This window comes from Garra rufa, chromosome 2, assembly GCF_049309525.1.
Source record: "Garra rufa chromosome 2, GarRuf1.0, whole genome shotgun sequence".
In the NCBI taxonomy this organism is placed as follows: domain Eukaryota; kingdom Metazoa; phylum Chordata; class Actinopteri; order Cypriniformes; family Cyprinidae; genus Garra; species Garra rufa.
The window spans coordinates 24931491-24944982 of NC_133362.1; the positions used below are offsets into that span (position 1 = coordinate 24931491).

Sequence of the window (13492 nt, forward strand, 5' to 3'; positions counted from 1 at the left end):
TTTCTCGAAGCACCAAGGTCCCTCTGAAGACTACCGAGAAAGTTCTAGCTGAGGGCTCACTGTGAAGCCCACGTGTGTGACCAAAAATTACCCCTTGACCGTGCATACACAGATCCTCTCTGACACTTTAATCGCCTCCCCTCCGGTTTATTAGACCGAGCACACTTGTTGCTCTTTTAACGTAAAGACAAAGTATTGATAGATTTCAAAGAAAACCTGTCTGGTCTCTGTCATTCTACTCTTTTCTCCATTTTGCTTCTATAGTCAGTAGAAGTTGTAGTGTTAAGAGGAGACAGTCTAGTCTCTGGATTATTTCTAAAAATAAAATACAATAATCATTAGTCACATAGTCATTTTTCCAAACATTAAAATAATGTAAATATTAGAATAATACAAAAACAATTTCTGGGACTGAAACTAGCTAATCCTGGGAAGTCAACTTCCTGAATATTTACATATGTGAAAAATAATCATTTATAAAATGTAATATGAAAAATAAAACAATTTACGGACATACTTTTAAAGGATAAATTCACTTCTAGAATACAAAAAAATCCTGATAATTTACTCACTCCCATATTATCCAAGATGTTTATGTCTTTCTGTCTTCAGTCACAAAGAAATTAAGTTTTTTGATGAAAACATTCCAGGATTTTTGTCTACAGTCGTGGCCAAAAGTTTTGAGAATTACATAAATATTGGAAATTGGAAAAGTTGCTGCTTAAGTTTTTATAATAGCAATTTGCACATACTCCAGAATGTTACGAAGAGTGATCAGATGAATTGCATCCTTCTTTGCCATGAAAATTAACTTAATCCCGAAAAAAACTTTCCACTGCACTGTTAAGAAGGCTTCAGGGTGTCCAAGAAAGTCCAGCAAGCGCCAGGATCGTCTCCTAAAGAGGATTCAGCTGCGGGATCGGAGTGCCACCAGTGCAGAGCTTGCTCAGGAATGGCAGCAGGCAGGTGTGAGCGCATCTGCACGCACAGTGAGGCCAAGACTTTTGGAAGATGGCCTGGTGTCAAGAAGGGCAGCAAAGAAGCCACTTCTCTCCAAAAAAAAAAAAAAAGAAACATCAGGGACAGAATGATCTTCAGCAAAAAGTATGGCGAATGGACTGCTGAGGACTGGGGCAAAGTCATATTCTCCGATGATGCCTCTTTCCAATTGTTTGGGGCATCTGGAAAAAGGCTTGTCCGGAGAAGAAAAGGTGAGCGCTACCATCAGTCCTGTGTCATGCCAACAGTAAAGCATCCTGAGACCATTCATGTGTGGGGTTGCTTCTCATCCGGATGAGAAGCAACCCCACACATGAATGGTCTCAGGATGCTTTACTGTTTACTAATTTATATACTTTTTAAACACAAATGCTTGTGTTGCACCAGCCCGACTTCACATATGAGGTAGGCAGAATACTGACCCAGTGTTTACAAAGCGCATGTGCATAGAAAGTCAAATGCCCTTTACAAAAAAAAAAAAAAAAGGTAAAGCAACTATGTCGAACAATTTTGAAGTTAGGGGAGAAAATTAGATGAAGATTTTAGTCCTACACTATCTTTTTAAACCAAAGAACTAACCGTGTGTGACTTTTCCAACATGATTACGTAATGTGCAAAGATGGGCATTGCAGTGCTAGTGCAAGACGAGCATTTGTGGTTAAAAAGTATAACATTTTTATTTTTTTTAGAACATTATTGATCGTTATGCTAGATAAGACCTTTTTTCCTTGGCTGTGATCATGTACAGCCCTTATAGAGCTGCATTGGAACTGCAATTTGGACGTTCAACCCATTGGCTCCCATTCAAGCCCACCATATGGAGAAAAATCCTGGACTGCTTTCCACAAAAACCTAATTTCTTTGCGAATGAAGACAGAAATACATGAACATCTTGGATGACATGGGGGTGAGTAAATTATGAGGAAATTTTTATTCCCTTTGTTTTAAATATGAACAATACATTGCAACCGTTTTAATTTTCTATCACAATACACATGGAAAAAAAATATTCCTGAACATTTCTACAGTGTTACCTGGGTTCAGTGCGTCTCTGTATCTGCGTAACCTGATACATTGTTACTTTTTGCCAAAGACTTCAGGCATTCATTGTTGCCCTAACTAACAAGTGGTCACTGAAAACAAATAAAAAGCCCTAAAAGATTAGGCTGAATGAAAGCATAGTACAAATACATAACCTGCAAGGTCACAATTATCAAGTAAAATACATGAGATACATGATATATTCACACCTGCATTTACCCAAACACGGTGATTTTGTCACACTCCCCTTTCCTGTCAGATCCATCGCCCTCCAAAACCCGGCTGTTTCTGCGCATGCGCATTGACTGTCTTCCTGACTAGCCGGGTTCCGCCATTTTCTACTCAAGATTGAAAGTAACACCAGTCCAGTATTATTCATCCTAAAAATAAACCACATCTGAGATACTGAAAACAAGTTGTGTTAGCACTCCTTCCGGCATCCAAGAATGGAAGACGAGAGCCACCCAAAAACCCTGTAAGTAGCTGAAAACACAAACCCTGTCAGTGCTCAGTGAATAACCGCTCAATTTAACAGCACTACTGACACACTTCTAACAGCTAGCTGCAAAACGACGTCCTGCCAATGTTTTGACATCATATGCTGTTAGTAATCACTGTTTATACTATGTAGAGTTTCGGTCAGTCATTATCTCACCTTACGTACAGCAGAATCATCGAAACGCTTTCGTTTTTTCCCGGCGGTTGTGGGAAACATATGTGGCCGTAGCATGCTTAAGCTAAGCTAGCGGCTAATTAGTCAAACCGGCTATTCATCAAAACAATCAAATGCAAGGCAAACATAATTAGCTTAGCTAAATATGAATAGTATTTCTTCTAAGTTATGGTATACGGTTTTAATATGTACATCAATAAACATATTTAGTGTTTATGTATATGAACGAGTATGTCATTGTCTACTGTTTTAGTGAAGGCCTGTTATCTAATCTCAGGCCTGCTGTCTTTTCTAGAAGTATGAATTTTGTGTATGGACATACAATGTAGATTACAACTCCTATCTTGATCTTGACTCGATGTTTAACAGTCACACATAGTTTTATTTGTTTAGTATTGAGGGTAATGTGTATCCCTGTCCTGAGGTCATTTGGGCATAAAGGGGCTGTCAGATCTGTGCCTGGCTGATATACATGCACCTATTTTTAGGTAAACACCTAGAGTAGATGATCTGATTAAATGCAAAATAATCTTATGTAATATTATGTGCTTAATTTAAACCAACCTGTAATTATTGTTTACATCTTTTTAATATATGTTTTGTCTGCGTTTTCAGCTACGTGGGGAATCTTTCAAGAGATGTAACAGAGAACTTGATTCTTCAGTTATTTACTCAGATTGGGCCATGTAAAAGTTGTAAAATGATAACAGAGGTAAACATCCATCACAATTTACACTTTTTCAAATCTAACCTGAAATGTGACCCTCGACCACAAAACTAGTCTTAAGTAGCACAGGTATATTTGTAGCAATAGCCAAAAATACATTGTATCGGTCAAAATGATCAATTTTTACTTTATGCGAAAAGTCATTAGGATATTAAGTAAAAATCATATTCCGTGCAGATATTTTGTACATTTCCTACTGTAAATATATCAACTTAATTTTTGATTAGTAATATGCATTGCTAAGAACTTCATTTGGACAACTTTAAAGGCAATTTTTTCAATATTTAGATTTTTTTTGCACCCTCAGATTCGAGATTTTCTAATAGTTGTATCTCGGCTAATTATTGCCATATCATGACAAACCATACATCAATAGAAAGCTTATTTATTCAGCTTCAATTTAAAAAAAAAATCACCTGTATGACTGGTTTTGTGGTCCGGGGGTCACAAATGTTATTTAGTTTTTCAGTGTAAATGGGTTTGTGTGGAAATTCCTGCCAAACTCTGCATTAGCATTAATATTTGGAATGAATTTGCTTTTAAAATGATCCTAGAATATTAAATCATAATTTTATACATTTTCTGAAATTCACCAAAATGGCGACAGAAAATATTATTAAACAGTCTTCCACACAATACCCATGACTTTGCAATAATATATTTTCCTGGCTTTTCTTCTCAGCAATCCGATAGCACCAGGAAGGTGAACTCTATTGGATTTTCTGTTTTGCAGCATACGAGCAATGACCCGTATTGCTTTGTGGAGTTCTTTGAACACAGAGACGCCGCAGCTGCTTTGGCCGCCATGAACGGAAGGAAGATTTTGGGAAAGGTACATTTTGTGGCATTGTTTCATTAGACAAGTATAACAAGATTATGGTGGGTTAAAGAGATAGCGCTCCCAAAAATTAAAGTTCTGTCATTAATTACTCACTTTTGTGTCGTTTCAAATCTGTAAGATCTTCGGAACAAAAATTAAGATATTTTTGCTTTGTAAAATTATAGTTGAACCACTGATGTCCCATGGACCATTTTAACAAAGTCCTTAGTGCGTTTCCGTGCCTGACCGTGGTATGACCCTTGCTGTCTATGTAGGGTCAGAAAGCTCTCAGATTTCATCAAAAATATCTTAATTTGTGTTCTGAAGATCAAAGAACAAAGGTCTTACGGTTTTGGAACGACATGATGGTGAGTAATTAATGACAGAATTTTTATTTTGGGGTGAACTGTCCCTTTAATGTTTCATTGAGAAGTAAGGCACTATGAATGTTATATTACCAAAGACAATGCTTTCAAGAAGTGTATTTTATTAACAGGAAGTCAAGGTAAATTGGGCAACCACTCCTAGCAGTCAGAAGAAAGACACATCCAGTAAGTTTGTTTGTATTATGTCAATAGTGTTGTTGTTTTATAAGTTAGATTTTTTACAAATGTGTTAAATGTCATTCTTCTGCAGATCACTTTCATGTTTTTGTGGGAGATTTGAGCCCTGAGATCACAACCGATGACATCAGAGCTGCGTTTGCACCCTTTGGGAAAATCTCGTAAGTTCCCAGAAGTCACACCCTTTTGTGGAATATATTTTTCTTTTGTCTGAATAATGTCAAGTGCTGTCTGGTTCCTTTGAGCCGGAAGATCTCTAAGTATTATTTTTAAGCCCTAAAACCATGGTACTTAATATTTACTTATTTTGGTAATAAGTTGATGCAAAGATAAACATTTGCATTTGTCATTTGTGCTGGCATTATATAAAACACTTTTATGTCTACAGGTTTTAAACCTGTACACATGGGCGTAAATCCCGGGGGGGACGGAGGGGACATGCCCCCCCTAAAAAAATTATTTAGAAAAAAAAAATCACACTCTCTACTGTGAAAAATATATGTATGTACACCTAACATACTCGTGTAAGTAGAAAACCCCCCCGCAAAAAATGCATTTAGAAACAGTTGAGTTCCCCCTCCCCTTCCTCACAGTGGTTTGGCCCACTGCCTGCTCTACACACACGAGTCAGGTGTGTGGCTGCGGCTCAATTAATGCTGAACTCCAGTAAATAGGGTATTTTATTAACTTTAAATAAAGCGATTCTCTTTAACGTAGTTGATGGAGACTCATTCATAAATTAGTTGCGGCAAAAATGCTGATTACCGATGTAATTTTCCATGAACCTGCTATATTAGCGATTAAAATATTACTTATCTAGTTAACCTTAGCTTGTTTACCATAGCTTGTTGCATAATGCACTGCAAGATGCCAAAGCCGTTTCCCATGCATTGTTTTATTTGTGACGACTTGGCATAATGTTAACGTAACATTACATTAACAGCCGCGATTAGAATATTGTTTAACAGAGGCCAGCTAGTAGGTGCTGTGCAGGTAAACCTCACTCCCTGATCTCAAGAGATAAACTAGCGAGCGATATTAGTAGGTGCAGCCTTTAGTCTTTTTGTTAGTGCGTCCGCCTCCCGTGCCGGAGACCCGGATTCAAGACCCGCTCGTTGCGAGTGTGAGGAGTTTCATTTAGCTGCGCATTTACTAAATGAGCACTGTTACGTCCGAACAGACCTCACTTTAAATAAAATTTTAAACCTTTTTTTAATTACTTGTTTTTATTGTTGTGTATCTTTATAAGTACAATTTGACTGTATTATTTTGCGTCCCCTTCAAAAATTGCTCATGAGAAATTTTATATTTATTGTCCCCCCCTACTGTTAAATGAAATTTACGCCCATGCCTGTACAGTTGTTTGTCTTACCCCCGGTTTCACAGACAAGGCTTAAGCCTAGTCCTAGACTAAAATGTAAGCCTGAGCTGTTTCAACTGAAACAAAATTGCACTGATTGATCTTAAATTATATCAGTGCCTTTGTTTTGTCTCAAGATGCACGCCTTTAATGTTTTTTTTCCAAGCATGTTTATAAAAATGACTTAAATGTCCTAATTGAACTATGGCCTAATCCTGGTTTAGTCTAAGCCCTGTCTGTGAAACCGGGCCATAGTGTTTTAGATTAAATTTTAAGATTTAATTTCAGTGATGATTTTAATAGTCCTATAATCGGTATTATCAGCAAGCTCAGAGCAGTATAGTCAATATTGTGTCCCCGGATCGATCTGTTGTAAAGTGCACCTTAAATTTTTTCATCACTAATCTCCATCGCTTTTCCAAAATTGGTAAGTAGTTTTGATTTTACCTAAGAAGTAAAATTTTTAGTTGTCAAAACAAAGAACATGATACACTGCTACTCTGCCAAATTCTCAGAGTCTCCTTTAGCTCTGAGTGTCAGTTAATAGAGCTCTGGTTATTTTACAGAAATGCTCATAGGATTGGACAGGAGCTTGAAGGCTAACAGCAAGGAACTGTGCACTCTGGGAACTCAGATGTAGACTTTTTTTCTATTTACTCTTTGCTTTTCATATTTGTATACTGCAGTATTTTCCTATTAACGCTGACGTAGTGTAGACTTTTAACAAACCTCAGATTATTCATGAATATTTGCTTGTAAACATTGTTTTATGATGGTTTTCCTAGTTGTGTTGATAGTTTGATTCTCCTAAAATTCTGAAAATGTTAATCTCTCGAAATTTGCAGCTTCCCAAACTCCATATTGGTGGTAAAGAATTGACCAGGAAAAATAAAGAAATCTGTTAACAGGCCATGTATGCCGTTTAATTCCTTTTTCTCTTTTGATATTTCTATGTACTCTTGAGTAGAATTAGAGACAGCTGTTCAAATTAGGAATGCATGGTAATTGATGATATGAGAGATTTAAGTACTAGTGATTAAGATGAAGATTGGATCATTATGTTGTGTCACAGGAAAAGTTGAAATCTTTGCAGGAGCTTTTAAATATACATGCAGTAGTGTAGGTTGCATGACTCTGTACTTGTTTTTTTATTTCATATATTTTTTTTAAAGTACCAGTAATGAAGCGCATATGCTGTTAGTGTAAAGATTTGTTATAGTAATTTAGGATATTATAACAGTGTCTCACAGTACAGTACAGTGTGTGTGTGTGTGGTTCCTTTCTTTTTTAAGATTCAATAGCAAGCCGTCAGTGGACTGACTTTTCCGTTGTTACGTTTTTCTTGCAGGGATGCACGAGTGGTGAAGGATATGACAACAGGGAAATCAAAGGGGTATGGATTTGTGTCCTTCTATAACAAACTGGTAAGGCTCCAGTACAGGAACACAGAGTGAAGGTTATTCTATTTCTGTTTACTACGATTCATATTATAGCTGTAGTATTACAGATATTCAACCTACTGGAATGAGTCAGACTGTTAAAGTTGTTTTCTGTTTAAGTGATTTAGATTTTAGTCAGTTTAGTAATAGTAATTAAAAGCAAATTAGGACATTTATGTGGGTAGTTCCTAATTATACCGATGAACTAATGAAAGACTAGAAGTGTTGCTGAAAGATTATATTTTTGTTTTGCTTCGAGTTTGTTTGTTTGTTAAGTCTGTTGTTTCTTCTTTTCTAGGATGCCGAGAATGCCATAGTGCACATGGGGGGTCAGTGGCTTGGTGGACGGCAAATCCGGACTAACTGGGCAACTCGGAAACCTCCAGCCCCCAAGAGCGTGCAAGACAGTAAGCCAGATCTTGATCCTTGTTTGCATTTGTTTGCTGTCTTTAGAGTTGAACTGAATTAACATGACTTAATTGGGGCAACTTTCAGACAGCTCCAAGCAGCTAAGATTTGATGAGGTGGTGAACCAGTCGAGTCCTCAGAACTGCACAGTGTACTGCGGTGGCATTCAGTCAGGTCTCACAGGTATGTCTGTACTTGCTCTTTTACTCTCTCGTTCTGAGTATTAGCATGCATGCTTGATCTTAGTGCTTCGTCATGTGCCTTACATTGTTCTCTTCAAACAGAACACCTTATGCGACAGACGTTTTCTCCATTTGGACAAATAATGGAGATCAGAGTTTTTCCAGAGAAGGGTTATTCTTTTGTCAGGTATCATTCAACTATTCCTCTGTTTTAGTTTTGTTATATTTAAACAGTTTGTCCACAGTCTGTGTCATTTAAAATGGTGTAGAAGCACCTGTAATTCTATTGCAGCACATCAAAGGGATAGTTCACCCAAAAATGTTAATTCTGTCATTATTAACTCACCCTCATGTTGTTTCAAACCCGTAAGACCTTCGTTCATTTTTGGAACACAAATTAAGAGATTTTTGATGAGTCCAAGAGCTTTTTGACCCTGCAATGCAACTGACACGTTCAAGTCCCAGAAATGTAGTAAGGACATCATTGAAATAGTCCATGTGACATCAGTGGTTCAGCTCTAATGTTATGAAGCTACTGTTTTATGGCTATCTATGCAGGATCAGAAAGCTCTCGGATTTCATCAAAATATCTTTCATTTGTGTTCCAAATATGAACGAATGTCTAACGGGTTTGAAATGACATAAGAGTGAGTAATTAATGACAGAATTTTCTTTCTTTTTTTTTGTGTGTGTGAACTATCCCTTGTAGAGAGTAGAGTGGCTGGTGACTCATAACATTTGTACATAATAATTTAATGAAAAAGGCTAAATGTCAGCCTAATATTTCGCTGTCTTCCCTATAGGGGGCAGCATTATATTGTACAAAAAAAGAATTGGTCAACCTCTTGGTGCGTTCACACTGGATGCGAATGAAGCATGTTTAATGATTGAATGTTTAAGAATGATTTACATGTTTAAGTCAATGCAAAGACGCGAATAGCCATCCTGCGGCACGAATGAAGCGGCACGCATTGAGCGTTTCAAGCGATTGAAAAATCTGTTCAAATCGAGTTCAAAAATCTGAACTTTGGCGAAAATCCGCGCCGCGTTAACCAATCAGGAGCTTGCTCTAGTAGTGACGGAGGCAGAAATCCGAAACAACAATGGTGGACAATCACCGTTGCTGTCTGTGGTTACTCGGAGCTGTACAATACATCTTTGGACTTTTGTAGAAACAGGAATAAAAAGGATCTTGCTAGGAAGAAAGTGAGTGAATAGGTCGGACAATCTGGTAAGTTTTAAAAAACGCTCTTTACTCAATTTGACCTACATATACATACATATTGAGACTACAAGCAAGCTAAAGCTGGCAAATTGAGCTCATTCACCTATTTTACAACTACTTTCCCGCTGACGAGTGGCAGAAGCCCCTCCCATGACGCGAATTCGCGTCTGTTGTGAAGAAAATGTCACGCGCGAATGACGCGAGTAAACTCAAATGTTCAAGCGTTCAACTACGCGCGAATAGCGCGTTTTTTCTGCGCAAGTCGCGTCCGTTGTGAACGCAACTTTGTCTGGTTATACCTCTAAGGTTTAATAAAATAAAATGTTTAAATGTTTGTGGTCAGTGGTTTTTTTTTTTTTTTTTTTTTTTTTTTTTATAAAGAGGTGAATACTTTTATTCAGCAAAGATTTTTCATTAAATTGATCAGTAGTTACAATAAAGACATTTATAATGTTACACAACATTTAAGTTTTAAATAAATGCTGTTCTTTTAAACTTTTTCTATTCATCGGTTTCTGCAAAAATTTTAAGCTGCACAACTGTTTTTATATATACCAAGATGTTCATGTCTGTCTTTTTTTCTTCAGTCGCACAGAAATAATTTTTTTATTTGAGGAAAACATTACAGGATTTTTCTCTATATAGTAGACTGCAATGGGAGCCAACAGTTTGAGGGCCCAAACTGCAGTTTGAATGCAGATTTAAAGGGCTCTACACAATCCCAACTGAGGAATAAGGGTCTTGTCTAGGGATGGCTTGATACCATAATTTTGGCTTCTGTACGATACCGGAATGTAATACCTTGGTATCGATACCATAGGTGACAAATAACCAGCCTCAAAAGATACAGCAGCATATAAAATACCTAATTGATCAAAATGATAGTATCGAACTGTTTTAAATAAAATATATACCGGCATTTTTCCAGTACCGGTATACCGCGCATCCCTAGTCTTGTCTATTAAAACTGTTGTTTTCTTAAAAAAATACAATAAAATTAATGGAAATTAATTAAAAAAAATATATATATATACTTTGTAACCACAAAATGCGCGTCTTGCACTAGCTCTGTAACTGTGTCCTCGTCTTCACGCCATACGTAATCACATTGGAAAAATCTTGCATTAGTTCTTTGTGTACTCCGGTTCCCATTTTCTCCTCCAACTTCAAAATCATATGACATTGTTGACTTTCTTTGCACATTCACTTTGTAGACACTGAGTCGGTACTTCTATGTCACGTATGTCTGATTACATAATATGTGAGGTTGACTTGACACAAGTGCAAGATGAGCATTTGTGCTTAAAAAGCACATCAATTTGTATTTAGAAAATGACCTCCCTCTCCTGGGATCGTGTAGAGTCCTTTGAAGCTGCATTGAAACTGCAATTTGGACCTTCAACCCATTGCGTGCTATTGAAGTCCACTATATGGAGAAAAATCCTGGCATGTTTTCATCATAAACCTTAATTTCTTGTTGACTGAAGAAAGGAAAACATGAACAACTTGAATGACATTGAAGAGACTATTATCATAAATATTTAGTTAGCCCCATTGTGACAAAGACAGTCTTTCTGATTTTTTTTGTAAACAATAGGATTGCTGTGTTCTTCACATTCCTTAATACACCAGCATCATTTTCTCTCAGGTTCTCCTCTCATGAAAGTGCCGCTCATGCCATCGTCTCGGTGAATGGTACCTCCATCGAAGGTCATGTTGTGAAGTGCTACTGGGGCAAAGAGTCACCTGACATGACCAAAAATGTCCAGCCGGTAATTCTCACGAATTTGCTTTATTGTTATCATTTTAATGTTGTATTAAACCCTTCCCTTACTGACATCGTTTGAATCAGGGCAACATGTGGTTCACAGTTAAGCCTGAATTCCTGATTCTGCATTCACAGATGGAGTACGGTCAGTGGGGACACTGGAATCAAATGTACAGCAATCCTCAACAATACGGTCAGTACATGACAAATGGCTGGCAAGTGCCTACATCTTACGGCATGTACGGACAAACATGGAATCAGCAAGGATTTGGTGTAGAGTACGTTTTTTTTTTTTTCTATAGATTTTATGTGTGTTATGTGTGTTATGTATGATGATTTGTAAATGTTTACATCCGCTCTTTTTGTTGTTCTAGACAATCACAGTCCCCAGCCTGGGTGGGAGGTTTTGGGACGCAACCCTCTCAGGCTCAGCCTGGCCAAGTGATGAACCAGGCTAACTTTAGCATGGCTGGGTACCAGACACAGTGATCTAACCTTGGTTCTTCATAACACATGCCTCTCTCACTTCTTTAGATCCTGATCTCAGAGGGAGGGTTTGCTAAAGACTAATAGATGCACATCATCTTTTTCCCTACAAGGTTTGGATCTGAAGCAGGAATCGCTTTATTGTAAAAATTCAAATTAAGATTAAAGAGGCAATTGAGTTGAGCACCTTCAAAGGAATTCTGAAATCATACACAAGAATTGTTCCTGTTTTAGTGGAATTGAAGATGTATTGTATGTCTTGGCCCCCCATCCTTTTTTACTGCATATCTTGAGGAAAACTGATTTTCCCTTAAATCCCAGCTTCAGGAAATTCACAGGTACATTGCAGAAAGCCCATGGTGTAAATGGTTTTTTTGAACTAAGTATTTTCTTTTCTTGTTTTTTTTTTTGCTTAGTTTTTTTTTTCTCTTCCTAAATAGCCGATCATGCATTTGCTTGTTCATTACAGTATGGACTTTGAATTTTGTACAAAAACACAACAAACTGCAACAAAAAATACTTTCATTCTGCATTCTGACTTGGCAAACAAATGTAAGTAAAGGCACTTTTTGGGGGTTCGTTGGACCTGTGTCTTGTAAATGTTGACGTGTAAATGAATTTCTATGTGCAGTGGTGTATATTTAATCCACATTAGCTCCCTGTTCTCCTCCGATTCTAGAGCTCTTTGATACTGTGTGTAAAATGTATCTTTTTACTCCAATTTACAGACAGTTAAATCTCTCCCGTTCACTATGGAGAAAGGGTCATAATGGCCATACCTGTAAATATCTTTTGATATCTTGGCCTGGAATAAGGGTTTCAAAGCATGCGCTCTACTCGACAAGACTTTTGCAGAACTAAGCAGCGTATGTTAGACAAACGTTACATGTGGGACTGATATTTACAAGCAAGCCTTAATTTTTGCTCAATCATACACATATATTTCAGTTGAACACTTTGAGACCCTCGTAGAGAGCTGTATGATTTCTTTTAGAGCCTACTGTAAATTTGTCCCTTTGCTGTTTTAATAAATATGCGTGCCATTTTTTTTTTTGAGTAGCCAGAGAAAAGGTTTGGATTTTTTTTTTCCCCTGGGGATGTTAAGGAATTGCATGTTTCAAACCATAATATTGAGGTTGCTCAAAGCATTGAATGTAAAAGGTAGAAATGTTTGAATACAACTTAGCATTTCGAGTTTTCTTTTTAGTCTAAATGAGTCAATAAATGAACCATTGGACAAGAAACTGTTTTCTTCTTTTGTTTCTTAAAAAAAAAGACTAGTTTCAACATAGGAAATAATAACCATTTGTTTTGCAGTTTCATTTATTTATTTGCTTATAATGTCAATTAGGGAAGAAAGAAAGATAAATATTACATAAATATAAATATCTTTTTAAAATATACAAGCGATGTTCCAAGATTAATGAATAAACTAGTAGTTTGTGTGTACACCGATATGCTTCACACTATAAAATACATTTACAAGAGGTATATTTGAAATAAAGAGATTAAGAAAATATCTCTAAATAGATATTTACTTTCCAAAGAATGTAATACACATTGCACTGATCACTTTTAATAATATGTCAAATGTAACAGTGACTCTATTCTCACTAAATAGCTCTCTGTGACGTTTCCGTACTACCTGACTAAAAAGAATCTGATAGCCGTAGTCATAAGAACTAATAGTAGTCATGAAAATTTATTCTTCAATAGGAAGGAAGTGTTGAAGAATAGTTACCATTAGCCTGATATAGTTGAATAGAATGTATTTTACACACCACAATACATCAATTACACT

General features: G+C 36.8%; 1 protein-coding gene across 5 annotated transcripts; it reads left to right on the forward strand.

Moving 5' to 3' along the window:
• The first annotated feature begins 2366 nt into the window (after positions 1-2366).
• On the forward strand, positions 2367-12935 carry tial1 (TIA1 cytotoxic granule-associated RNA binding protein-like 1). 5 transcript variants are annotated; one of them, XM_073833935.1, is made up of 12 exons: positions 2367-2515; positions 3329-3425; positions 4123-4272; positions 4757-4811; positions 4897-4984; positions 7532-7607; positions 7921-8029; positions 8118-8213; positions 8315-8399; positions 11086-11209; positions 11341-11483; positions 11580-12935. In XM_073833935.1, the coding sequence occupies exons 1-12, from the start codon at positions 2487-2489 to the stop codon at positions 11692-11694; spliced, it is 1167 nt and encodes a 388-aa protein (XP_073690036.1). In that variant the 5' UTR covers positions 2367-2486; the 3' UTR covers positions 11695-12935. The 5 variants fall into 5 exon arrangements, with proteins under 5 accessions (XP_073690036.1, XP_073690037.1, XP_073690041.1 ...); XM_073833936.1 differs by having other exon boundaries at positions 4174-4272; XM_073833940.1 differs by lacking the exons at positions 2367-2515; positions 3329-3425; positions 4123-4272; positions 4757-4811 and adding an exon at positions 7029-7096 and having other exon boundaries at positions 4943-4984.
• The last annotated feature ends 557 nt before the right edge of the window (positions 12936-13492 follow it).

Bases quoted from the DNA above. Each gene is read 5' to 3' on its own strand.
- tial1 (XM_073833935.1), top strand. From the start codon at position 2,487: ATGGAAGACGAGAGCCACCCAAAAACCCT. The intron at 11,210-11,340 runs GTAATTCTCACG...CTGCATTCACAG, and splicing joins TGACCAAAAATGTCCAGCCG to ATGGAGTACGGTCAGTGGGG. The intron at 11,484-11,579 runs GTACGTTTTTTT...TTGTTGTTCTAG, and splicing joins CAGCAAGGATTTGGTGTAGA to ACAATCACAGTCCCCAGCCT.